Source organism: Acinonyx jubatus, chromosome E2, assembly GCF_027475565.1.
Source record: "Acinonyx jubatus isolate Ajub_Pintada_27869175 chromosome E2, VMU_Ajub_asm_v1.0, whole genome shotgun sequence".
Taxonomy (NCBI): domain Eukaryota; kingdom Metazoa; phylum Chordata; class Mammalia; order Carnivora; family Felidae; genus Acinonyx; species Acinonyx jubatus.
The window spans coordinates 53,847,113-53,874,397 of record NC_069396.1 but is presented as its reverse complement, the minus strand read 5'-3'; the positions used below and the strand labels follow the sequence as shown (position 1 = coordinate 53,874,397).

The 27,285-nt window shown below is 48.9% G+C and overlaps 2 protein-coding genes across 4 annotated transcripts; both read left to right on the top strand.

The window, feature by feature from the left end:
* The first annotated feature begins 6,841 nt into the window (after positions 1-6,841).
* On the top strand, positions 6,842-11,639 carry KLK7 (kallikrein related peptidase 7). Its single transcript, XM_015088161.3, has 6 exons — positions 6,842-6,996; positions 7,337-7,470; positions 7,936-8,095; positions 8,277-8,524; positions 8,716-8,852; positions 10,861-11,639. The coding sequence occupies exons 2-6, from the start codon at positions 7,398-7,400 to the stop codon at positions 11,014-11,016; spliced, it is 774 nt and encodes a 257-aa protein (XP_014943647.1). The 5' UTR covers positions 6,842-6,996; positions 7,337-7,397; the 3' UTR covers positions 11,017-11,639.
* A 4,388-nt stretch (positions 11,640-16,027) lies between these two features.
* Positions 16,028-24,405, top strand: KLK6 (kallikrein related peptidase 6). Of its 3 annotated transcripts, XM_015088170.3 has the most exons (7): positions 16,051-16,147; positions 16,937-16,987; positions 17,417-17,461; positions 17,765-17,921; positions 21,020-21,267; positions 22,374-22,510; positions 23,716-24,405. In XM_015088170.3, the coding sequence occupies exons 3-7, from the start codon at positions 17,419-17,421 to the stop codon at positions 23,866-23,868; spliced, it is 738 nt and encodes a 245-aa protein (XP_014943656.1). In that variant the 5' UTR covers positions 16,051-16,147; positions 16,937-16,987; positions 17,417-17,418; the 3' UTR covers positions 23,869-24,405. The 3 variants fall into 3 exon arrangements, with proteins under 3 accessions (XP_014943657.1, XP_014943656.1, XP_053066980.1); XM_015088171.3 differs by lacking the exon at positions 16,937-16,987 and having other exon boundaries at positions 16,028-16,147; XM_053211005.1 differs by lacking the exon at positions 16,051-16,147 and having other exon boundaries at positions 16,238-16,987.
* Positions 24,406-27,285: the final 2,880 nt, after the last annotated feature.

Below are 27,285 nucleotides of genomic sequence, written 5' to 3'. Positions count from 1 at the left end.
TGATTTGATGCCAGGGAGCATTAATTTTGAACCCTAATTAAGCAAGATGTTATCCCTCCAAAAGAATTCCATTTTGCTGATTAATAGACCTGTATGACAAAAACTGGTAACAAATGATTATTTTGAATTTCATCAGTTAAAAATGTTGGTGGGGGGGCCTGGCTGGCTCAGTTGGTTAAGCGTCTGACTCTTAATCTCAGCTCAGGTCTTAATCTCAGGGTCATGAGTCCAAGTCCCTCATTGGGTTCCACCGTGCAGCCTAGTTAAAAATTTAAAAATGCATGGAAATTTATTTTCTTTCTTGTTATGTGGATACCTACATAATATCCTCAATTTTGCCTCATGGTCTAGAAAGCCTAAAATATACACTATTTGGTCCTTTATTGGAAAAGTTTGCCAACTCCAGCTCTAAAATATAGACTCTTTTAAAACATAAAAACCTTATGTTATCACCGCTTACAGAGTTAGTAATAATTCCTTAATATCATCCAATACTCAGGTGATACTTAAATGTCCCCAATGGAATATAAACCAGAGAATACTTGAAGATTGATTTATAGTATTAAATAGGGGCATGACTGAGGTCAGTGAGGGGAAGAGACTTGTCCAAGGTCAACCAAAATTCAGGAATCTGGGAGGGGTCAACCAAAATTCAGGGGTCTGGGAGGAAATCAGAGCACTAGGCATGGACAAAAGCTGGAAGGAGCCACTTAGTCAGGGAGCTTTTGGATAGCAACGTCAGAGTCCAAAATGAGTTCAAAATGGCTTATGTACAAGAAGAGATTGATTGATTTAGGTGGCTAAGAAGGCTGTGGGGATGGTTCATGATGTCAGAGGATGTGACATGGGTACCAGAGTCTCAAGTACTTGAAATAGTGACTTAAGCCAATTAGCTCTCTCTCACACACTCACACACTCTCTCTCTTTGACACTTTCTCTCTGACACTCTGCCTACTTTTCTCTGCTTCTGTTTTTTTTTTTTTAATGTGTAAGCTGTTTTTCAACTCTGCTTGTCTCTTTCCTTCTCCTTTGGGTCTCATTCTAGCCCCTGTAGACAGACTTTTTCAGAGGAAGGGAACCTAGCAGCTACGACACACCCAATTAAGCAAACACAGTAGAAACAAAGATCTCCATTCTCCTGGCATCTTCATATTACTCCCAGGGAAGAACTCTGATTGACTGAAGAACTCAGCTTGAACTGAGCCCACCCCTTTGGATCAATCATTGTTGCCAGGGAGGAAACAATGCTTTTGTCGGCTTGGCCTGGGTCATGCATCAATCACAGTGGTTGGGTGGGCAGATGGTAAGGTTTGGAGAACTATGATTGAAACTTTCACCAGAACTATCTGAAATAAAAGAGCAGCTTCCCAAAAGAAGTGGGGAGCTGTTCTTGAAAGAAGAGGGAAGAGAATCCAGGAACTCAGAAACAATAGGCCTTCGGAACCCAAGAGGCTGAGTCAGGAGGTTCCAGGGTCACAGTGTCCAGGATCCCTCAGGGCAAGGCACAGCTGGCAGGATAACCAGGTGCCTGTTCTCAGGCATGATCATGAGCTGGAGGATGAATCATCACGCAAAGGTTCAGGACACAGGTTTGAGGGCAAGGGAGATATGAGGCTGGGTATCTGTGTGGGACTTGAGAGCGGGTGCTGGTGCTAAACCCACAGGGCACAGGAGGGCTGGGACTTGGAGGTCTCACCAGCGTGGGGTTATGCATCCTTAATAGGCTCATAGGGTCCTGAGTCCATTTGGAGCCAAATAAAACTTCCAGGGTGTGTGACAGTATCCCAGGAAAATTTTCTTCTCAGAGTGTGGGTTTGTACAATCATAATGCTATGGGCAATCCTCAGCATTTGAATTCTGCTTCTTCTGACTCCTTAGGGGAAGACAGTCCTAACTTGGACCCATGTGAGAAATAAAAATGAGTTCTGAGAAGTGCCGGGCACGTCACACTGCAGGTACACAAGAAATGAAAGCTTCTTCATTCTGGATTGATGGGGTAAGGAAGCTAATATTAACTCAGCATATGCTGTGTGTATGTCCATTTTCTTTTAATAATTTTATTTAATCCTCCCGTTTGCCTTGAGAAGTAAATTTTTCTCTCCCCCACTTTATTTATTTTATTTTTTTAAACGTTTATTTATTTTTGAGACAGAGAGAGACAGAGCATGAACGGGGGAGAGTCAGAGAGAGAGGAAGACACAGAATCCGAAGCAGGCTCCAGGCTCTGAGCTGTCAGCACAGAGCCCGATGCGGGGCTCGAACTCACAGACCTCGAGATCATGACCTGAGCCGAAGTCGGACGCTTAACCAACTGAGCCACCCAGGTGACCTCTCCCCCACTTTAAAGAAAGGCAAAGTGAGGCTCAGAAAAATTGAAGTCACTTACCTGAAATCACAGGACTGGCAATTAGGATTCACACCTGGGTTGGTCTGACTTGTGAGGCCAAGTTCTTTCTCTCACACCACATGGCTGAATGGCTCAGGGGTTAAGGAAAGACAGTCTACAGTTGGTAAATCTGTGGATGACAGTGGTTTGCAAACTAGTATACTAGTATTTACTTAAGTACCTCCTATGTTCCCTGGTGTGGGCTGGGTATGAACATCAGGTTTGTTCCTTCTGCTCATGTTTAGGTGTTTAGCAACAACATCAGATTAAATAATTAAACACAGAAAGACAGACATTCAGAGCACAACAGAGGAGAAGTTCAGGGGATGTATGAATGAATAACAGGGCTCCAGAGGAATGGGGCTCCTTTCTTCTTTCTGACAGAATGCTGATGAGGCAGGGAGCTGAAGAGAGAATCCAGGGATAAAGATTTGGGCACTAGATGACAAATTGGAAGTCTTACTAAAATTTCCCTCCTTAAGAAGCCAGGAGAGAAAGATAGATTACTGACTCACAGGGCTATGAGGTTAAGTGGCCTGGGGTCTACTCCTTCTTGATTTGGGAGCCCAAGTCAGGAAGGCTGACATCCCTCAAGGCCAGGGTCCTCCTGTGGAATTGGTGACATCAGGAGTCTGAGTTCTGGGGTCTCATTTTGGATTTGATGAGAGTAAGTGTCTTAGAAAGTTTGGGGACTTAGCTTGAATTTAGTCAGTATAGGATCAATATTAGTATGGTGTTAGTTGGTAGACTTTATTTTAGAAGTTGTATGAAACAAAGAGTCAAGGTGGTGTGTGGAATTGGGAAAATGAAGGCGGGGGTGGGGAAAGGAGTTGGGCATGGAAATTAATATGGAATTTCAGATAGAAATTGGGTTGAAGAGGAGAATAGGGCTGGAAGTGGACCCAGAGTGTTAAGATTAGTGTGATTTGGGGGTGAGTTCATGGAGAATATGTCAGTGTGGGCCTTCTGGAATATTACAGGGATGGGCACTATAGTTGTGCATGGGTCAGGCTTGGGACTGAGGCTATGGTGACATTCAGTTTTGGTCAAGGTTGAGTTTGGTTTATGGTTAGGGATTCAGGGTTTGGGTCAAGGTTTATGGCTGATTGAGGTGTAAGCCATAGCTCAAGCTAACATTTGGAGTCAGGGACTTGGTCAAGTAAGTTAGAATTGGACAAGGATAAAGCAGAATTGAGGGTTAGGTTTGGGTATGAACTGAGGTTTCAGGTTAAGACTCGGGTTTGTGTCAAGATTGGTGTTGCAAGGGGTGCCTGGGTGGCTCAGTCGGTTGAGTGTCTGACTTCAGCTCAGGTCATGATCTCGGTTCATGGGTTCAAGCCCCGCATCAGGCTCTGTGCTGACAGCTGAGGGCCTGGAGCCTGCTTTGAATTCTGTGTCTCCCTGTCTCTCTGCCCCTAACGCACTCGCATTCTGTCTCTGTCTCTCAAAAATAAATAAACATTAAAAAAGATTTTTAAAAAATTGGTGTTGTGAACTGTGTCAGTAAGAATTGTGCTTGAAGCCAGTGACTGAGGTCTTTCTCACCTTCTCATGAGCACTTGATCATATCTGATCAGGCCTTCTCAATGGCACCATCATCCATCAAGCAGGAGACTTGAAGTCTTAACAACTGTCTCTCACACCACAACATCCATTTAATCCATGCCTAACGCCTATTGATTTTCTTCTCTGAGCACATGTTGAATCTATTCTCTTATTTCCATCTTCACCTCCTAAATGGCCTTATCCAAGTCACCATCATATCTCATCTGGATTATAGCAATAGTCTCCTTATGTGTCTACATCCCCTTAAAATCCATCCTCCATATAGCAGGTAGAGTGACATTTTGCAAACACAAATCTTGTTATGTCACTCTGTGACTGAATTCCAAGTGGTTCACCATTGTCTACAGAATAAAGTCAAACTCACCATGACATACAATGTTCTTTACCATCTGGTTCCAGCCAACTCCCTGTCTCTGAGTTCCATCCATGACTCCTTTCCATCTCAGAGCCTTTGCACATACAGTTTCATCTAAATGATATACTCTCCAATCCCTTCCCATTTTATTCTTGTTAAAATTTACCGTTCTTTCAACTCTTAGCTCATTGCCACTTCCTGGGTCAAGGTCTCCAGGAAGTGCTTTCCTTCAGAGCACACATTGGACTTGTAATTTTACATTTATTTATGAATTATGCATCTTTATTTTACACTAGACTGTCAGCTCCTTGAGAGAAGGAACTCTGTCCAGGTTTGTGCACCATAGTATCCTCAGCATCTAGCCCAGCCTGTGTATATAGATGGTGCTCAATACGTATGAAGGGTTGGATCTGAAAGGCAATGTGGAAGGAGGGCTGGAAAGAGAACTAGGATTGGAGGCAGGACTGGGTTTGTTGATTACTGTGGCTTCAAGGTACAGATTCAAGTTAGAATTGGGTTTGGATTCATGGTTTAGGATCAGATTTGAATTTAACATTGAGGTTTTATTAAGGAAGATTTTGGCTGTAGGAACCAAAAACTCCAAATCAGATAGGAAACCTGAAGAAGTCACAAGATGAAGAAGCACCATAGTTGGTTAATTCACTAGCTTAGAGACCTCATCAAAGACCCCATTTATCCCCATCTCTCTCTTTGGCCATTTTCACTGTTTTGGCTTGGTCTGCCAGATGTTTCTCTCCGTGGCTCCAGCAGAACTGCCACAGTTCCATAACTTACATCCAAAAGGGACATCATCTGGCAGAAGAAAAGAGAACTCTTCAGGTGTCACTTTTGAAAATAAGACAGTCTTTCCTAGAAGTGCCCCAATGATCTTCCTCTCATTATTGGCCAGGACGGCCTTTCATGTCTGTGTCTAAACCAGTCACTGGCAAGCAGAGTATGGGTTTCATGTTTGGTGCTTTACTGCACTAAAGTATAAGGATGAAAGATTATCCAATCAAAATTGGGGTGCTCATAGAAAGGCAGAAGGAGTGAATGCTTGGGTAGGCAACAATAATGCCTATTATGTTATGGGACAAAGGTAGAATAGGGTTGGGGTTGGCATTCAGATAAGATTTGGGCTGATAGCTGAGGAACCAGTCACATTTTGGAGGTCTGCTTTGGAAGTTGGGGCAATTCCACTTTTAGGAATTTGCCTTCAAGTAATAATCAAATAATGGTTCCCATTTCATTTAAAGTAAAAGCCTAAGTTCTACATTGGTCTTCAAGACTCTATGTCCTTTGAGTCCTGTTATGTCTCTGATCTCATGGTCTGACCTTGTCTCCCTTGGTCATTCAGCTCCAGTCAAAACGTCTTCCCTGTTAGAATATTCTAGTCTCACACCTGCATGTTTGCTCTGCCTGGCACTCACTACCCAGAAGTCGCTACATGGATCCATTCATCATCTCCTTCAGGATTTTGCTAAGATGTCACCTTCACATGGGAGTCTTTCTAATCATTGTTCCCAACTATATAACCTTAGGGATTTCTGAGAGTGGAGAGAACCAAGAACTCCCTATCCCTCTTCCTGTTTTTATTTTTCTCCGTAGCACTTACCACCACCTAACAAACAATATATTTTATGTACTTATTTTTGTATTCATGGTCTCCACCTGCTAGGAGAGCCTCTGTGAAGGAATTTTTGTCTGCTTTGTTGACTGCTGTGTCCCCAGGAGCAAAACAGTGTCTGGCAGAGTAGATGTCCAAAGGATACTTGAATGAACACAAGGAACAAAGATGAATGTACAAAGAAGTTAGTTCATCCCAGCATTATTATAACTAAAACTATCCAAATATACTCCAGTTTGAAACACATTACATAAATCATGGTACAATCATAGAATGGAATACTATCTGTGGAAGGAAGGAAGAGGAAATTATCTAAATAAACTACCAGGAAAAAATTGTTCAAGGCATTTTACAGAGGAAAAAAAAAGTTATATTATGGAATGCCCAGTACAGGGTTTTTGTTGTTGTTGTTGTTGTTGTTGTTATAAATACATAGTATGATAGAAATCTATGTATATGATGATAACAGTGAGCATTTAGTAAGGTGGGATTAGGGAAAACACTCTCTTTTTAATTCATATCCCTATATCAGGGCTGGGAGTGGGTTCAGGCTCAAAGGCACCACTAGGATCCAGACTGGACAGGTTCCCACAAGCTGGTCAGAATTAGGGCACTGGGGGTAGGTCGCCCTTGAGGGGGAACAAGGACAAGAAAATGGCCCCAGAGGAGGCCAATCCCAGAGCTCAGCCCTCCTTTGACTCCAGCTCCCGTGGCCCCCCCTCAGAGCTAGCACCTGGTCTCTCCAGCGGCAGGCCACGAGAGACGAGAGACGTCGGACCAGAAGGGGCGGGGGCGAACTGGCTGGGTACCGCCCGACCCAGGCCTCCAGAGGGAGGGTGGAGAAAGAATTGAGTGCGGCCAATTGCTTTAGCCGCCTCAGGGCTTCGAGATAACTGCGAACACAGGAAGGGGGGGTGTCTCAGAGCCGGCTCCACCTGCACCCCAGGGCGCTGGGGGCGGGCGTGGGGGTGGAGGTGGTATAAGAGGGCCGCCCTGCACAGGGCTGGACACGCTTGGCTCCCGACTGAGTCCGGAGCCGAGATCACATCAGACCCTCCAGAGGTGAGAAGGGGCCTCGTTTGGGGTGCGGGGTGCGGGATGAGGCTGGCTGAACAGCTGGCTCCTGCTCCTAAGGGGAGGAGGAGCCTGGAGTCCCGGTTCTGAGGGATGAGGGGCTGGAAGTCTGCCATTTGGCGTCTGTCGGGGAAAAAGGAACTGAGGACCTAGACTTGTAGATGGGGAGGGATGGGAACCCAGATTCCTGGGTCCCAAGGAGAAGGGAGGTCTGGAGGCCTGGCCTCCTGGGTCTGAGGGAGGAAGGGCTGGGGCCGAGACCCCTGGGTCTGCTGGGGGAGAGTTGGGGGCTTGGACGACTGCTTCTTGAACTCTTTGTCCTCCCCAGTCCCAGCAGAAGAGGCCCTTCCTCTGCCTGGCAGCCCCTGGCGAGGCTCAGAGAGGCCACCATGGCAGGATCCCTTCTCTTGCCACTGCAGATCCTACTGTGGTCTCTAGCCCTGAGATCTGCTGCACAAGAAGGTGAGTGCTGAACTGGGAGGCCTGGCTTCACCCCTGGAGCCTCCCTCCATGCCCACTGACCCTTCCCAGGGCCCTCTCTCTCCGAGGACTCCCTGAGTCAGGACCCTCCCCCTGCAGCGGCTCCCGCCCAAGGAAAACAAGACTCTTCTGCCTCCTGCCCTATTTTTTCCTGCTTCCTTCTGACTCCTGGGGTCTCTGTGCCCTCCAGGCCATCTCCTGCACTCAGTGTTGCTCCCGTAAGCTTCAGTGGTTGCCTCCAGACAAGATGCTTCTCCTGGGTTTCTGAGCAGACTCCCTCTGTCTCTCTCCACCGCCACGTCCTGCGTTCTCTGCACGGTTCTCCATTTCCACCTCTGCATTCTCCTGTCTCTCTGTCTCTTTCCATCTTTCTCTCCAAAACCATCAGCTGCCTCTTCAGCCCCCTTGATGCTCGCTACCCACATTTCCCTCCATGTCTCTATCCAGCCCAGGGTGACAAGAGTGGGGAGAAGATTATTGATGGAGTCCCATGTACAAGAGGCTCCCAACCCTGGCAGGTGGCCCTGCTCCGGGGCAATCAGCTTCACTGTGGAGGTGTGTTGCTCAATGAGCAGTGGGTGCTCACCGCTGCCCACTGCAAGATGAGGTATGTGGCAAGGACTGTGGAACCCACTCTCTGGGTCTCTGTCCCCCTTTCTCAGGGTCTCAGCCCCCCTCCTTCTGGGTCTCTCTCCTCCTCTCTTGGGGTCTCTGTCTGCTTCCCTTGAGGTCCCTGTCCCCTCTCCCAATGACAGAGTTTCTCTCTGAATGCCACTGTCTCGTCCCAGTGAGTACCAGGTGCACATGGGCAGTGATCAGCTGGGTGATAAGAGAGCCCAGAAGATCCGGGCCACACAGTCATTCCGCCACCCTGGCTACTCCACTCAGACCCATGTTAATGACCTCATGCTTGTGAAGCTGGATCACCAAGCCAGGCTGTCGTCGAGTGTGAGGAAAGTCAAGCTGTCCTCCCGCTGTGAACCCCCTGGGACCACATGCACTGTTTCTGGCTGGGGCACCACCACCAGCCCGGATGGTAAGGCTGTCTCAGGGACCCAAGAGCCCTGGCTCCTGACTACTCCTCCTTCGGACCCCAGAGACAAGGAGTAGTCATGGCCCATTTCATGACTTGAGGGTTGAGCCTCTAGCCCCATCTTCCTTCAGGGTCCAAGCACTCTGGGGGCCCCAGGTCCAGGCCTCTGACTGACCACCCCCTCTCTCCACCAGTGACCTTTCCATCGACCCTAATGTGCACAGATGTCAGACTCATCTCCTCCCAGGACTGCAAGAAGGTTTACAAGGACCTGTTGGGAAAGTCCATGCTGTGTGCTGGCATCCCCAACTCCAAGACCAATGCCTGCAATGTGAGACTCCACCTGTCCCCATCCCTGGCTCCCCTGTCGTCCCCACAATACAGAATCTGTGCACCTGACCCTGGTGCCGAACCTTCCCTTGTACCCCATCCCACCCGAGGGCCAGTTTTCCTAGCTCTCTCTATCCTGTTCTCTGCTGGGGCAGTAGTGGGAGCCCAGGAGGCTGGCATGACCCTGGGGATGGGGCAGAACAGCAGTGGGAAAGATGATGTTGAGACAGGCAAGTGAGGCACTGGCTTCAAGCCCAAACTTCAAGTGGATGCCAAAATAAATCATATTCTACTAATGCAATATTCTACAAAATTAGAATCTGTGCAGGGGCACCTGGGTGGCTCAGTCGATTGAGTGTCCAACTTCGACTCAAGTCATGATCTCGCAGTCCGTGAGTTCAAGCCCCGCGTTGGGCTCTGTGCTGACAGCTCAGAGCCTGGAGTCTGCTTCGGATTCTGTGTCTCCCTCTCTCTGCCCCTCCTCCATTCATGCTCTCTCTCTCTCTGTCTCAAAAATAAACATTAAAAAAATTAAAAAATAAATAAAATCCATACAAAAAGTCCATGATGAGCAAAATATCAGAATTTTCAGTAAAGAGCAATCAGTCTTACTGAACCACTCATTTGCCTCCGTCTCCAGTAATGATGCAGCATAGCACTGTACTGACCCTGTCTTTACCTAAAGTTGGGATACCGTGCTCAGCATGGACTTTTTCATACCAAATTTGATTTTTTTTTAACTATTGCATTACAATACTATTTAGTGCAATTATTGAGATTTTGTGCCCAGAGCTAATGTCTCCTCCACATTGTCCCGGTCCTACTTTTTAGGAAAGGAACTATCTCCCCTTCCTCTTTGTTCCCCCTTCTTCATCTTTTTATTTTTAATATTTATTTTATTTATTTTGAGGGAGAGAGAGAGAGAAAGCAGGGGAGGGGGAGAGAGGGAGAGAATCCCAAACAGGCTCTGAGCCTGTGCCGACAAGCACAGGACATGGGGCCTGACCTCAGGAACCATGAGATCATAACCTGCGCCGAAATCAAGAGTTGGATGCTTAACTGACTGAGCCACCCATTAACCCTGTTCATCATCTTTGTAACCTCCTCTCTGTCTCTAAATGTCATCGCTTTCCATCTTCCTCTCTCTCTCTCTCCCTCCTTCTCTCTCTCTCTCTCTCTCTCTCTCTCTCTCTCTCTCATCTGCCGCTGTCACTCTTTTTATTTACCTGTCTCTACCTGTATTCATCTCTGCTTCACCCCCTACATTTCTTCCTCTCTGTCCCCCTCTTCCTTCTGCCTTCTTTCCACCCTTCTTTCTGTACCCCCACGCTCTTTGCCCACGTCGGTACAGTCAGTTTTCAGGGGAAGTGGGGTGGTGTGTGTTAGAGATGGGGGGGATGAGACAAGGATGTATGTCCTAGAGAGTGGCAGGGGGTGGGGCTTTTTTCCTAGTGATGGCCAGTGTCATGAATATGCAAGTTGTGCAGTGGCACAGGGCTTCACTCCACACTCGGGAGAGTCCCGCACATGGTTTAACGCACTTCTGTTGTTGTCTTGAATCTTTTAATAATTTTTGAACAAGGGGGCTGCATATTCATTTTGCACTGCGGTCTGTGAAATATGTCATTGGCCCTGCCCCTGTTCCCCTTTCATCTCAAGGGGCATGTATCCATCCTCTGGAGATGATGTTCCTTCTCCCTCTGGCTTGGCGAAGAGTCCTTAATGAGGGGAAAGTAAGTGGGACTCTAACCTCTGGAAGCTCCCTCACCTCCCAGTGATTGGTCCCATTGGCTGGGGCACAAGTCCATGTCTTCAGATAGCCGTTTGGTTCTCTCCAGGACAGCACTAATTTGTGCTCTCCCACTGGTCCCCAGAGACCATGAGTCTTTTCCCATTGGCCAGAGTGGAAGTTCATGGTCTGGCATGACAGAGATGTGATAACTACACACTGTGGACATGTCTGTGGTGGTTGCTCTGAAACCAAAGCGAATCTGCTCTTTCTTCTCCAGGGTGACTCAGGGGGACCACTGATGTGCAAAGGTACCCTGCAAGGCCTGGTGTCCTGGGGAACTTTCCCTTGTGGCCAACCCAATGACCCAGGTGTCTATACCCAAGTCTGCAAGTACTTCAAGTGGATAAATGAGACCATGAGAAGGCATGGCTAATCTCTGCATACCTCCCATCTCTTCATCTATACTCCTGGAACAAGAAATTTACAGAAATAAGGACGTGATGAACTGTGGTCATTATTTGACCTTACCTTTCCTCAAAGACATGTTACAACCTCAACAATATGCCATGTGTGTAAACCAATCAAATCAACAAAGGCCTAACACACAAAAACCTCAGTATTGGTAAAGACCAGCACTCTTAACCAGCGGAACTGTAAATCATGCAATTTTTATGTAAGGCAGTTTGGTAAGGTGAATTGAGACCCTTAGTTACCACCGTTGACCCTGTGATTCTGGTTTAGAAAGATATTACTGAAAAAATAAACTAAAAATCCAACTGCGGAGCAAGGTTTGAATTCATCACAACAGTATCCTGGCAAAACAGTGGAAACACTGAACATGTCCCAAATCGGTGGATTGTTTAGATCAATAATAGGCCCGTTTGGGACAAGGATGTTAGGAAGCTGTTAAGGATAATAACTTTGCAGCATTGCTAGTGTTATTCAAGAATGTTTGTGTTGTATGATGGAACATGAAAAAAGAGATACAAATATGTGTATGTGACTCTAGCCATGTGAAATGAAATAGTCACAGAATAAAATCCGAAAAGACATGTACTGACCTGCATTCAGTGGTAGTTACAGGGTGCCTCCTTCCTTCCATTTATTTTCTGTGGGTGTGCACTTTTGCAACATGCAAACAAAGGTGGAAAAGCTCTGAAGATCTAAGGCTGGGGGAGAGGGACCCTTAAGAGAGGGAGACACATCTGATTTTGAGCCCTCGCCCTGCTCCCTGCCTAGTGACCTGTTTCTGTCCATTTCCCAGATTTTAGTTTTCCTCATCTGTAAAATGGGGGAGACAGAGAGATAGAGAGCAAGAAAAGGTCAAGAGGGAAGAAGGAAGGGCAGAGGAAAAAGAGAATAAGCCTACCTCATTGGGGTGGAAAGGACGTGAAATTGTTCCTGAGTATTTCACCGGTGGCAAACCAGGAAAGAAGGAAGTTTTTGGGAAGGATAGGGCTGGCGGGGGGATGGGACACCTGAGTCCCCCAAGAGCCCACCCAAAGTGAGCAGCCAGTATCCCAGGTGCCAGAGGAAGATGGGGGAGGGAATTTGGGTTGGTGAGGTCCTATTCTCAAAGAAGGCAGGGGAGGGACCTCTGGAAGAGAGGAGGGAGGAGTCCCCTGTGACTCAGAGACTGGCCATGCCCCTGGCTTCATGCCATCCAAGGCTCTCTGGGCAATCACACCTCAGACGCTGCTGACAGAGGGATCCTCTCCAGCCGAAGGCTCACCCTCCTGCCTCCTTGCCAGTTTCTCCCCCAGAATTCTGAGCCACTGTCCTCCAGATCCTTCCTCTCCCCATCTCATCTCCTTGGCAAGTCTCTCCTAGCCTCCAACTCCTCTACTCCTCCCCATATTGCAGAAATCATAGGAGTCCAGACCCCTCCTCAGACCTAAGCATCCCTGCCTCCAGCACCTCTCCCCTCAGACCCAGGTGTCCCCTGGCCCCTCCTGCCTCTGTATCAGTGTCAAGTTTAAGTAAGGAATGTCAAGGGTTTCCAGCCACCATCCTCCATGAAGATCCATCAACTTCTCCTCTCCCAGGCAAGTCGCCCCAAGTCAATATTCGATCTAAAGTTTAAAAAGTAATGAAACCTTGAGGTTGCACTAAATCAGCCTGGAGACACCTGGCCCTCCCTTTTGGCAGCTCCCATATACAAGTGTGGGGGTGGGTTTGTTTGCAATGACTTGAGATAGTGCTCTTGTTGGATTGTTTAAAAAATTACTTCCTTTCTTTTTGGACAGACAGCTCAGCATAGTAGACAAAGGCACTGACTCCAGAACCAGGCTTCTTGGATTCCAGCCCCTACAAGCTATTTGCACATGACTTCCCCATTCCTCTTCCTTCATCCTTGAAGTGAGAGAAATAACACCTATTTCCCAGGTCTGTTATGAAGATTAAATAAACTTAATATTCAGAAAGTGCTAGAACAGTGCCTAACATGGAATAAGCCGTCAGTTGAAGCCGTATTGGCTCTTATTGTCTGTAATTTCTGGCACTTTTTTCCTTGCTTACACTCTCAAAGTTTTCTTGTAACACGTTTTCTTTATTGAAGACTTTTGCAGAGCACGTCAATTTGGAGAAAAACATCTTGTACATAAGCATGCGTGGCACGCAGAGAGGGCAGAATCCTAAAGGTCACTGGCAGATGCCTGCAGTTGGGGACTTCATTATCTCTCTTCTAGAGGCTCTTAGAGGTGGAGCTCCACACCGCCTATCACCTCCCTCCTTTCCCACGAGGCTGTCTCAACAACTCCCCCTAGCCCTCCCATCCCTTATTCCAGTAAGGTACACCCGGTGGGAGCACCAAAAGGTGGATCATGTCTACCACCATGTTGGAAATTGAGTTCCAATCCAAAAGGCCCCACCATTTCCTGGGTGTTGGATGTTGAGTAATTAACTTCCTTCTCTGAGCCTCAGTTTCTTCTTTGTAAAATGGGAGTGGGTGTAATGAAGTCATTTAATCATTTGGTCAACATTTTCCAAGGCTTCCTCTGGGCCAGGTCCTGTGAGGGCACTTGGGACACAGGGGTGACTTAGCCTCAGTGCCTGCCCTCAAGGAGCTCATGATCCAGTGGGGGAGGGGGGTGATGTGGATCCAGATGCTTACGGTCCAAGGTGACCTGGGGGAGGCACCTGCTGTGGGAACCTAAGTGAGAGAGTGACTAACCCAAGTGCAGGGAGTGGAAGTTGGAAGGTGTTCAGGGAAGGCTTCCTGAAGGAGGTGATATCTAAGCAAAGACTTGAAAGACAAGTTGTGGCCAGGGGAAGGTGAGAAGAGCATTTGGAGAGGGAGAATAGCATGGGTGAGGGCCCAGAGGTGAGAGAGCAATCTTCATGGCTGAAGCACGAGACCCATGGGCAGAGCTGGGCTGTGCAATGTGGTGGTTTCTCACCACGGTGGCTCCTGACTTGTGAAATGTGGCAAGTTCTAAATGAGATGTGCTGTAAGGGAAAGACACATCAGATTCCAAACACCGTGCAAAAAATAAGAAGGCAAACTATCTTTAAACATGTTCTTGTTTCGATTTCACATGGCAATATTGGATGTATTGGGTTAAATGAAATATTAAAATGAACTTGTTTCTTTTTACTATTTATTTTAAAATTTTTTTAATTTTTAATTTTCTAAAAATTTTTAATATTTATTTATTTTTTGAGAGAAAGAGAGAGAGAGAGAGAGAGAGAGAGAGAGACAGAGCCCAAACAGGAGAGGGGCAGAGTGAAAGGAGACACAGAATCTGAAGCAGGCTCCAGGCTCCAAGCTGTCAGCACAGAGATTGACGTGGGGCTTGAAATTACGAACCACATGATCATGACCTGAGCCGAAGCCAGACGCTTCATTGAGCCACCCAGGCGCCCGTAATTAATTTTTTTTTATTTTAGAGAGAGAAAGCAAGCAGGGGAGAGGGAAAGAGAGAGAGAGAGAACCTTAGGCAGACTCTATGTTCATCACGGAACCCAATGCAGGGCTCGATCCCACGACTCTGGGATCATGACCTGAGCCAAAATCAAGAGTTGGATGAGCCACACCTAGATGTCCCTCTTTTTACTATTTAAAAAAAGAAGTGTGGTTATTAGAAAATTTAAAAGTGCACGTATACTTGGCATTATATTTCTATTGACCAGTGCTGCCCTGGATGCTGAAGGGTCTCCCAACACCTGGTTGAGGGGCTGGGACTTTGTCCCAGGGATGATGGGGCAGCCAGAGCAGGGCTATGAGCAGGAGAGGGGCAGGGTGAGCTCTGGGTGCAGGAAGACCCCTCTGGGGTCAAGGGAAGGATACAGAGATGGGGGAATAGCCCAGGGTGGTGCTCCAGGTGGGCGAGAAGCAGGTCTGAGCTGGGATCAGGGACATGGGGATAGAGAGGAGGGAGCCAACAGAGAGAGAAGGTGCTGGGTCGGGCTGTAAGAGATCCAGCCGGCTGTCAGGGAGGATGGCGGGTTCTGAGAAGATGCTGAGTTCAGTGGGAACGTGGGTGTGAGGGGCCTGGAGGAGGTTGGGAGCATGGGAGCAGTCTGAGAGCACTTTGAATGCCAAATGTTGATTTTCACCCCCCAGTGCCAGGCCCAAGCTGGTGCCGAGGTGGACATTACTGATACCAGTTGTCCTCATGTCCAGTGATCGGCCCACAAGTCCCCATTTTCCTTCTCATGCTCTGTGCTCATCACATCCATTTTTATTTCCCTCCCCGAAGCCACACTCCTGCTCGTCAGCCCACATCCACCAGCCAGGTGCCCTGCTTCTCCTGACCCCAGGCCCGACTTTCAAGGCCCAGCTTCAAAGGCACCTCCTCAAATCCCCCTGGATCCCTCCAGCACCTGAGGCCCCCATTTCGCACTCCCACATCCCTCTCGCATTTTCTTGCATCCCTGCTTATTTCCCAGCCTCTCCCTACACGTTGAATCTCATCGTAAACCCCACCCCCACCCCCGTCTCCCTAAACTAACCCACATCTGGGCAAGGGCACAGGCTTCTCATGGAAATGCAGGGGAAGCCAGGGGAGGATAAGCAGACAGAGATGTGGAGAGTGTCAACAGAGAGTCAGAGAATAGGGAGAGAGACAGACAGAGATCCAGAGAAACAGATGGGGAAAGAGGCGGAGGAAACACAGGAAAACAGAGAGAAAGAGAGAGACGGATGTGGAGACACCCTCACAGTGGCCAGAGGGGACAGAGGTGGACAGTGAGACCTCAGAGGTGGACAGACTTAAAGCAGGGGGACCAGGAGGGTCAGAGGTCCTCATATCCGGGCAGAGGTGGGTGGACAATCAAAGGACAGCAACAGGACTGTCAGACAGGGACAAAGGGAAGCTATTGACACAGCCGCCCGCCTGCCCGGAAGAGAGGTTGAGAAACGGAGCTTCTGGGAGCATGGCACTGGGTGTTGGGGGCGGACAAAGCCCGATTGTTCGAGGCCCCTTTCCCCACAGCGCCAGGGCCTGCGCCCCAGCCCAGGGCAGAGGCGGATGCCAGCTTGGTGACACATGCTTTCTCACTGGCTTGCTGATTACGGTGGGGACACGGAGGTCGTCAGCACCCACAGAGGGACTTACGGGCAGGTGCGTGAATCACCCCAACCCCACTGACCCATGCGGCCTGGTTTTCAGCACCTGAGGGCAGCAGGCCCAGAGGTGGTGGGATCCCTGCAGGCTGGGGGGGCACTGTTTGCTCCCCTGGGCATTGGTATTTGGGTCCTCAGACATCTTCTTGCTTAAGGACCTAGAAGTCTAAGGACTGAGGAGGACAAGTTCCCATCTTTCCTCCTTTAGGCTCAAAAGTGTGCATGCCTAGGCCCTTCTCCTGAAGGTCTAGAATTCTAGGGCCCCCTCCCCTCCTCCTTCAGAACCTAGAGTCTGACCCCCAGCCTCTCCTCCTTCAGACCCAGGAGTCCAGACCCCCAGCCCTTCCTCCCTCAGACCCAGAAGTCCAGGCCACCAGTGCACTCAGGGGCTGGTGTTCCCTTCCATGGAAGCCCAGTCAGGGGTCATCAGGAGCAGAGCCATGGGGCCGTGGGGATGGAAGGAATGTGTGTGGGAGGTCTGGGTGAGGAGGAAAGGGTGGGGCGGCCTCCTGCCTCAGGGACCTGGGGAGACAGGGGTTAAAAGGAAGCACCAGGAGTGTCTGGGGACAGGAACAGCCTCTTCCAGGGAGGCCAGGAAGCCCGGGTGTCTGTCTGGCCTGGGCCCCACAGCCCATACATCCTCTGCTGTCTGTCTCACTGGCTCTGGCTCCTAGGCACCCTCTCTGCTTTCAGTGTCCCGTCTCTCCCCATAACACCCTGCATTTCTGACTCTCTCTGCCTCTTTGTCTATCTGCCTGTGCACGTGCTGTCCCTGCCCCAACCCAAGAACCCCTCGGCCAGGAGTCCTCTGGACCCCCAGGTAGCCGGCCCCCAGCAGGTAAGATCACACTGCACCCCAGAGCCTCCAGGTGTGGGGTGAGTGACAGGGTAAGCACAGAGCCAAGGTGCAGAAGAAAAACCCCATGGGGAGGGAAGAAGTTCAGAGCCCCTCCTGGGCCATGCCCTTCTGTGGGCAGGCAGCCACACTGGAGCCCAGAGGAGTTAGAGACTAAACGAGAATCACACTGTGAGCCGCTGACCGCCCCAGCGGTTCCCGCTTCTCGCTCAGCCCGCCCTCGTGGGACCCCAGGATGGAAGTCATGGTTAGAGTGACAAGAAATCAGGAGGCTAGGTGAAGGACAGATGTCAAGGGTCAGAAGAACATGCAGGCTGGAGTGGAGGGGGGGTGGCGGAGGATGGGAGGAAGGGCCTGGGGCGGGGGTTGGTCTGAGGCAGAGACTGAGGAGCATTTGGCTTCCTTTCTCAGGAATGGGCACGAAGACGCTGGTAGTACTGATCCTGATGGCCGCAGGTGGGAAGAAAGGGGACAGGATGGGGCAGTTTGGGGTGCAGTGGGGGCTGCTGATGGGAAGGAGTTTGAGGATGGGGATGGGCTTCACAGAGATATGGAAGTGGGGTGGGCTTGGAGTGAGGAAGAAGTCGGGAGCTAGGTTAAGGATGGGGGGGCACAGACAGGAAGGGGAGTGGGAGGTGGTCTGAAAGATGGGGAAGAGTTTGAGGGTGGGGGTGGGAAGAAGATGACCTGGGGTTCACCCTGGGGGATTCACCCGGTGTCTCCAGGCCTCCTCCCTGACTCAGACCCTTCCTCTCTCAGCCTGGGCAGAGGAGCAGAATAAGGTGCTGCATGGTGGACCGTGTGAGCAGACGTCTCACCCCTACCAAGCTGCCCTCTACACATCAGACCACTTGCTCTGCGGAGGGGTTCTCATTCACCCGCTGTGGGTCCTCACTGCTGCCCACTGCAAAAAGCCGTGAGTCTTCCCTCTGGGAGTGAGGAGTAGTTGCAGTGAGGCCTCGATGGGTGTTGGGGGGGGGGGGGTCTTGCAGATTTCAGGCACAAAGTAACACACACATCCCCCTGCCCCAGCACAAGACCACCTGGTAACCAGGTTCATCTGGCCAGTATTTAACTGAGCATTAACTATCTGTCAGGCACTGTCTGGGGCCTTGGGGATACAGCAGTGAAAAAGACAAGCAAAATTGCTACCTTTACGAACAACAGACCTTCTAATTGGGGAATCAGATTGTGTGGGGTCCTGTAGGCAGCAATGGCTCATTGGATTTCATTCTTAGTGCAGTGAGAAGCCACTGGAGAGTTTCATTCAGGGAAGCAGCACGATCTGATTCACATTTTTTAAAAAATGTATTTATTTTTGGGAGAGTGCAAGCAAGGGAGGGGCAGAGAGAGGGGGGCAGAGGATCCAAAGCAGGCTCCCCGCTGACAGGCTGACCACAGTGAGCCCGATGTGGGGCTCAAATTCATGAGCCACGAGATCATGACCTGAGCTGAAGTCGGATGCTCGACCGACTGAGCCATCCAGGTGCCCCTGATTCACATTTCTTTAGAGCACCCTGGCTACCGTATTGAAAGTGGGCTGGGCAAGGAGAAATGAAGGGATGCATGTAGATTAACCTAAGGATGATGGCTTGGACCAGCGTGGTGGCAGTGGGGACAGAGGATAGGTGGAAAGTTTGGGAGGTATTTTGAGACTCAGCCAGCAGGACTTGGGGATGTAGCATGGAAGAAGCAGGGCTGACTTCCAGGTATTTGACTCAAACAAGTGGGTGTTTTGTGGTGTCTCTCTGAGTCAGGGGAGAGGGAAAGAGAGCCAGGTTGGATATGGGCAGAGGAGTGTCAGACACTTTGCTTTAGCCATGGTGATTCTGAGATACGAGGGAGATGTCCAAGAAGCATGAAGGTCAGCCACTGGTGCTCCGGTGAGAGGTCAGAGCTGGAGGTAAACCTGAAGGTGTCACCACAAATAAGTGGTAATTTAAACACAGGGTGGGATGAGATCATCCAAAAAGTGGACACAGGTAGAAAAGCAAAGAAGGCCCAGGACTAATCCTCAGGGCACTAATGACCACTAGTTAGATTAACAGTTGGCCATTTTGTTCAACGCTAACTACAGACCGGGTGCTGAGTTAAGCGGTTTATATACATATATTTCCTGGAATCTCCACAGTAAGGGACTCTTGGCCCCATTTGGCAGATGAGGACACTGAGACTCAGAGATGTAGTAAGTGGCAATTCAAGTGTTTGTAAACCTACAGGTGCCACTCCCCACTGTGGGGGGAGGGGTTTAATCATGCAAGGTTATGGACTTAAGGGTCCCCTGCACGGTCTCCCCCCATGCTCAGGCATTGCGCTCACCATTCTCGTTCATCCATTTGGTACACATTGATCAAAGCATCTGCTAAGAGCCAGATTTGAGCTGAGCAGTGGGGACTTAGCAGTGGATGAGAGAAATACAGAGCCTCTATTCTTGGGAACACAGGAGCAGAAAGGCACAGAATGTTTTTTAACGAACAAGCCCATGGAAAATCATATAATTACAAATTACCCTAAATTTAGTGGAGGAAAAGAACAGGGATGTTCCCTAAGAGAAAAAAAACAGAGGTACCCACTTTAGATAGAGGAGGGTGTCAGGAAGGACCTTCTAATGAGATGAAGTTCAAGCTGAGGCATGGAGAATGAACAAGGGTAGACAAATGAAGAGGGAGGAAGAGCATTTAGAGCAGCAGAAGTGCAAAGACAAAGGCCCTGAGGTGGAAACAGTCTGGAGTGCACTAAGAAATTTACCGGTTCACAGCAGGGTAGAGGATGGTGGAAGGAATTTTATTCCAAGGGCAATGGGGAGCCACGAGAAAACTTTGAGCAAAGGAGTGACTCTTTGATCCATTTCACAAATGTTCATTGGTTATCTATCGTAAATATGACAGACACAGGTCTAGGCACTGAGGACGCTATATCTGAACAAAACAAAAATCCCATTTGATATTCTAGAGCTGTGCCACCTAATGTGGTAGCCACAAATGGCCAATTAAATTTACATTAAGAAAAATGCAATGGGATGACAAATCCAGGGGCCACATGTCAAGTGCTCAGTAGCCGCTTGTGTCTAGTGGCCACCATATCAAACAGCTGCATGCCTGAGAAAGTCCTATTGAACAGTGCTGCTATGGTAGGAAGAAAGAAAATAAAACAAGTAAATATTTAACAATAAAGATATAGTATATCAGATGGTAATGGTAGGTTCTCTGGTGGCAAAGAAAGCAGGAAGGGGAAATAGGACTTGCATACTAGGATAGATATTTGCACTTAAATTGGGTCATCAGGGAAAGCCTCACTGAGAAGGTGGCATTTGAAGGAAGTGTGGGAGGGAGCCATGCAGCTATGAGGGGAAAAGAGTTGCTGGCAGAAGGAGCAGCCAGTGCAAAGACCCTGGGGTGATAGGATGACTGCTGTGTTCAAGGAAAGGCAGGGAAGCAAGTGTGGCTAGATCAGAAGGAGTGGGTTGAGGTGATATCTGAGAGGTGATGAAGATAGGATGTGCAGAACCTTGTGGGTTAGGGTGAAAACTTTAGCCTTTACTCTGAGTGAGATGGGAGTCATGGGAGGGGCCTGAGCAGAGGAGGGACAGGAGGAGGCAGGATATTTTATGTCATTAAAATTTCTCCGGTTGTTTTGTGGAAGATAGACTGTGGAAGGGCAAAGGCAGAAACGAGGAGTCCAGTGAGGTGGCTTCTGCCAACATTCTAGTAAGAGGTGATGGCTCCAGACCAAGATGGCAGCAGTGGGGGCGAGATGTGGTCACATCCTGGATATACTTTGGAGAGCCAAAAGGATCTCTGGACAGCTTTTGTGTGAGGCATGAAATAAAGAGAGTCAAGAATAGTCTCCCAGGTTATTCTGGAAGGATGAAGTTGTCATTTTCTGAGCTGGGAGGAGAACAGGACAGATGGTTCATGGTGCACCAGGGCACCCTTTCTTGCCATCACAGCCCTCTCTGAAGTCTCAGCTGCAGTCCAAGGGCTCCAGGTAATACCCAGCCCTCCTCTTTCCCAGGAATCTTCAGGTCTACCTGGGAAAACACAACCTTCAGCAAAGGGAGAGTTTCCAGGAGCAGAGCTCTGTTGTCCGGGCTGTGGTCCACCCTGGCTATAATGCTGCCACTCATGACCAGGACATCATGCTGTTACGCCTGTCTCACCCAGCCAAATTCTCTGAACGCATTCAACCACTCCCCCTGGAGCAAGACTGCTCGGCCAACCACACCAGCTGCCACATCCTAGGCTGGGGCAAGACAGCCGATGGTCAGTAGGAGGAGGGTGATGAGGAAGCGCCAATGGGTGACAGGCTATGGAGGAGGTGGGCTCATAGTGAGGACCAATGGGGCAGTGTGTCAATGTGTGAAAGGTCAGTGTGGAGGGGAGGCAAATATGGGAGTAGGGCGAATGAGTGAACAGTCAGTGGAGAAAGTAGACCCATGAGTGAATGGTATGGAGAGATGGGCCATAAGATGAAGGATCAATGAAAAAGGAGGGTCAGTGGGAAGATTCTAATCAAGAAGGAGGCCAATGATCAAAAGAAACCAATCAGGACGCACAGATGATCAAGAAGAGATAAATGGAGGATGGACTAATGGAAGAAGAGGTATCAATAAAGCATGGCAGCCAGCTGAAAGATGTTAATTGAGAGTGCAAATGGGGTAGAGAGTGATAATAGAGAGGAACCAATGAGGAAGAGTCAATGGTCAAGAGGAATCACTAGAGGGAGGACTGGGGGAGGAACAAGTCTAATAGGTCTGCAGGAACCACTGAAGGTGGGTGGGCCGGTAAGTGAAGGGCCAAAAAGGGAAGGTGGACCATTGGGTGAAGGACCAATAGGAAGGGAGAGCCAATGAGGGAGGTGGACCACTGGATGAAGGGCCAATAGGAAGGGAGAGCCAATGGGAGCGGGGGCGGGGAATGAAACCAGTTAGGAAAGCACCAATGGGCAAGTGTTGGCCAGTCAAGATGAACCAATGGAAAGAAGGGTCCAGTGAATGATGAAAGGGTGGAGGAGGGACTAACAGAATAGAGTCTAGAGGTCCCTTGGAACAACTGAAGAAGGTGGGATCAATGAAAGAGAAGAGTAGAGGCAGAACCTTAGAGAAAGGGAAAACCAATAAGAAATGAGGATTCCCGGAGAAAAGGTGATTGATAAGGAAAAAGGGCCAATGAGAGCAAAGAATGATGTAAAGAGGGAACAATCAAGAGTCAGAGCCAATGTGTTTTTATGAAAGAAAGACAAATAGGAAGAAGGAAACCAGTGGGAAGTAAGGACCAATAGGGGAGAGGTGACTCATAGGGGTTGGAAGATCGCTGGTGAGGACGTGAGGACAGGTTGTGAGATGAGCCTGGCCCATCTTTCTCTGCAGGTGGATTTCCTAACACCATCCAGTGTGCATACATCCATCTGGTGTCCCATGAGGAGTGTGAGCGTGCCTACCCCAGCCAGATCACCCGGAACATGGTGTGTGCTGGGGATGAAAAGTACGGGAAGGATTCCTGCCAGGTGAGGCCACCAGGACCTGCCAGTGACATAGCCAAGAGCAGAGACAGGAAGAGAGAGATACACAGACCCAAATAGAGCTTTCCATGCTGGGAGACAATCCCAGGGAGAGAGTCTTAATTTGATACTCAGAGACACAGCCAGGAACAGGCAGAGATATAAACACAGCCAGTAGAGACAAGGACAGAGATGGAGAGGTCGAGAACCAGAGAGACACAATAAGGAGACAGATGGTGTGAGGGGACCATCCTTCCTCAGACAGAACCCCTGAAAGTCCTGTTTGGACATGGCCGAGCTCTGGAGATGGGCAGACCACAGCTGCAGAGAGACAGGGCTCATCCCCACTCTCAAATACCTCCTTTAACTTGGGGGTTTTGTTTTCCCCATCATCCATCAGATCTCTCCTATTTATGGCAAAATTTACCCCAGTGCATTGAGGGACGTGAAGAGACCAGTCACGAGGGAGAAAGAGACAGAGACAGAGAAAACGATACACAGCAAGTTGGACGCAAAGAAAGGGCAATCAGACAGACCCCATTTCCAAAACTGTCTTTTCTCTCTCCAGTTGTGTTGACATGCATGCATACATCATGGTAGAAGTTTCAGGTGTATAGCATAGTGTTTGACTTCCATCTATTGTGGAATGATTGTTGCAGTCAGTTAACTTAGTACCCATTATCCCCTGTGGATTCAATAAAAAGAGAAGCAAAAAAGATGGGAACCCAATCCCCACTCCCCAGATTAGAAATAGTGTGAATTTGTTCAGATCTGGCTTTTGTAAAGAGGGGCCTGATTACAACTAATAGTTTCTCTTTTTTTTAATGTTTTGTTTATTTTTGAGACAGAGAGACAGTGAGACAGAGCACGAGTGGGGAGGGGCAGAGAGAGAAGGAGACACAGAATCTGAAGCGGGCTCCAGGCTCTGAGCCATCACCACAGAGCCTGACACGGGGCTCAAACTCACAAACTATGGGATAATGACTTGAGCCAAAGTCGGACGCTTATCCAACTGAGCCACCTAGGCGTCCCCACCCCCCCCCCAAGAGATTTTATTTTTAAGTAATCTCTACACCCAACATGAGGCTCAAACTCACAACCCTGAGATCAGGAGTTGCATTCTCCACCGACTGAACCAGCCATGAGTCACTGTCTCTCTTTCTTTTCTCTGTGTGTGTTTCTGTATCTGACTCTCTCCCTCTTTTCCACAGGGTGATTCCGGGGGCCCGCTGGTGTGTGGAGACCGTCTCCGAGGTCTTGTGTCATGGGGAAATGTCCCCTGTGGATCCAAGGAGAAGCCAGGAGTCTACACTGATGTCTGCAGATATGGCCACTGGATCCGAAAAACCATTCAGGCCAACTAACCCTGACATGTGACATCCAACTCTTGACCTGTGACCCCCACCTGCTGGCTCCAGAATATCTCTGACCAAGACTTTACCTTCCCTCCACCTGCCTAGATCCAACCCTTAATGCTTAATAAAAGCAGTGACGTGACAGCACAAATTCACCCTGATTTTACCCCAGCCCCATCCTCGCATCACTGGGGGCAAGTGGGGATATGAGCTAAGGTCTTACCCCCACCACTAAGAGAATACAGGAAAACTCCTTCCAAGCATCTCTTCTTTCCTGGTTGTCTCATGGGCTCTACTCCTTCCTGCAGAGGGGTGGTCACAAGTCTGGCAAATTTCTGCTCCTTGCTAGTCGTCTGCCCTTAGGAAGTGACTTCCTTCACTGTGTAGATTTTCTCATCTGTAACATAAGGATAATGACAGGACATTCCTCATTAGGTGACAGCTGTCATTGGGAAGATTCAAGATTCCAAACGTGTGGAACACAGACAAGAGGCCCTGACACCCTAACACACCTGCTTGAACAATAAAGAGTGGATTTTATTATTATTGTGATTTTTTTTTTGTTGCTTTTATTCCATGTCTGCCTCTCTGAAACCCGGATATTCTTAGTTACCTTTTACAGCCCAGTTTGGTTTTTCCTCCCCTCTAAGAAGACATCTGTGAGTACTCCACCTGGTTCTAGCCTTCATGGTGGCTCTCTCCCCTCCACTCCTTTTGTAGCAGTGAAAGCAGGGAGGTGAGAAGGCTGGGAGGTCACTGTGTGTAGATGGGAGAGCAGAGCAGGAGCCAGATCCCAAAAGACCGCGGACCCTAGGTTGAGAGGATAGGACTTTCTCCTGAGGGCAGTGGGGAGCCATGGGAGGCTTGTGAGCAGGAGCAGCACTGTGGCTTTGTACAGGATGGACCAGAGAGGGGAGACTGGAGGCCAGGGAGGAGATTGAAATGACAGTGCAGGGAGAGAGGAGGGCTGAGTGGCGGTTGGGTGGTCTGGGGAAGGGGGCTGAATATGGGGTCACTGTATGGAAAGGTTTGGGTGGATGACATTCTCATAGAGGAGAGAACCTGTAGAAAGTCCTGAGGGTGTGAGAACATCAGGTGTGCCCCAGATGGCACACCACTCAGGTGATGGCAAATCACTCAGGATGAGGGAGCCAGGGTTTGAGGAAGGAGGAGTGGGTGTTGTGGCTGAAAGTGTGGGTCAGTAGAAGGCAGTGTTGGCCTTGAATGCCAGGAAGAAGCACTTGGCCTTGATCCCGAGGGCCTTGAGAAAAGGACAGGGTCAGATCTGTGCACCAGAAAGATCTTGCTGTGGTCCATTTGAAGGGAGAGCAATGGGCAGAGGGGAGGAGAGACTGTAGGTCCCCCTAAGAAATGAAGGGAACAGACACCAGGCTTCTTCATGCTTTCTGGGCTTCTCCCACCAACATGCACCATACGTGATCCCTAACCAATGTACACACCTCAAGTCCCAGGCCTGTCCCTGTCCTCAGAGAAGACTTCTTTTCTTACAACCCTTATGCATCGTCTCTGAGGAAGGCAAAACAGCCTCTAAGCCAGGTGTCCTTCCAGGGAGGTGAGTGGGATGGGTAGGGGCTCCCAGAGAGAGAGGGAAAAGAGGGCTCTACATGGGGGCTGGATTTAAGAACAGAGAAATATTTAGGAACAGAGGGAGAATCAGAGACAGCAATTCATCTGTTTCAATATTTACTGCAACTTTATTTTTGCCCAGGACAGTATAGAAAAAATTGGAAGTTGTTAAACAGAGCAATCGTGTCATAGGAAATGTTCAAAGTCAGTCGTGTGTTATTCTACAATGGGAGAGTCATGTGGTCCAAAGACAGAGGGAGTCTTAAAAGAACAGAGACCCTCAGTTGCAACGGTCTTCAGATTTAGAGAAAAAGCATACATGCATGTCTTAAAAATCTAAGGTGAAAGTTGATCAAGCCACATGATGGCAGGGAGTGGCTGATTTTTATGTGTACATGGAAATATAGTCACGTGAATGGCCTGGGCCCGCCTTGACCAATCCCTTCTGAAGGTTATGAATGACAAATAGGGCCATGAAATGCACCAGAGTCACCAGGAGGAGCCAGTCAGTGGATGTCCAGAAGAACTAAATCAACTTCAGTTAATTGAGAGAGAATTGTCTTCCTTTTTCAAAGATACTGACTTATTTTGAGTCAGAGAGCGCAAGCAGGGGAGGGGCAGAGAGGGAGGAAGAAATGTCAAGCAGGCTCCACACTCAGTGCAAAGCCTGACGCGGGGTCAATCTCGCAAACTGTGAGAAATCCGCTGAAATCAAGAGCTGGACGCTTAACTGACTGAGCCACCCAGGCATCCCAAGAATTATCTTCTTTAATGGATACGACTAATAATAAACACTTACTTAGCACATGCCAGGCACTGGTCTACGGACTTTATATATTAACTCACTTAATCTCCACAGCAAGCCTATGTGCTAAGTTGGAGTCATACCAAATTTACATCCAGTGTTGGGAGACTGGAAAGACTATAACGTTGATCCTATGCACAAGTGTGATGTACACAGGTGTGTAAATTCACTTAAATGCGTGTCTAAAATTTGAAGGGCTTCCGGAAGAGATTGAATGTGTTGGTTTTAGAAATGTAGTTTAAAATGTTTGAAGATACTTGATTGGCTTAGTTTGTAAATGAGACCAAACATTATTGTAAAGAACCACCTAGAATAAAAAAAAAAAGACAGATCTAGAATTGAAAGGGCTGTAAGCCAGCATTGAAAGATTAAGAAAAGAAGTGACTGGGCCGTTGGAATTGTCACTTTAATATATGCAATATAAATTATAATCAAGATAAACCTCAGAATAGTTTCTTTTCCCCCTACACACGGAAAGCAACCTCAAGGTCTCTAAAACCTCTGGTTCAACAGGTGCAGGCTTACAGACGTGAGCAGTGCAGTTCGGTTTTACCCTCAAGGAATGTGAGTTCCAAAGGGATCATCTCCCGGGGTCCTTGTCTGGTTTTTTTCACCTCAGTCTGGTACCCCGTAAGGAGCTGCTGAGTGAGTAAGGGGCTCTTACATCCCAGTGCGTCAGACTTGGAGACACTGTTAGAGACAGATGCAGAGAGCTGGGGCCAGACAGAAAGAGACCAAATGGAGAAAAGATCAGGAAAGGCAAGCCCAGATGACCCAGGACTGGTGATAGAGAAGCCACTTTTTGGGCTCCCCACCCAGTGCCCCATTTCCTACAGGGCCAGGAGCCACCCACCCCTTATTCTGGCCTCTTTCCCCATCAACAGGTGGCCCTGCCCAACCCTCTCACCCACGCCTGGCTGTGCCAGCCCAGTCAAAGCCTCTGGGGGGGGCGGGGGGCGGGGGGGGGGCGCCCTCCCCCCCTACGGACTGGATCCCTGCCCCTTTCTGCCCTGTGGCTCCCCCCTCAGGGTGAG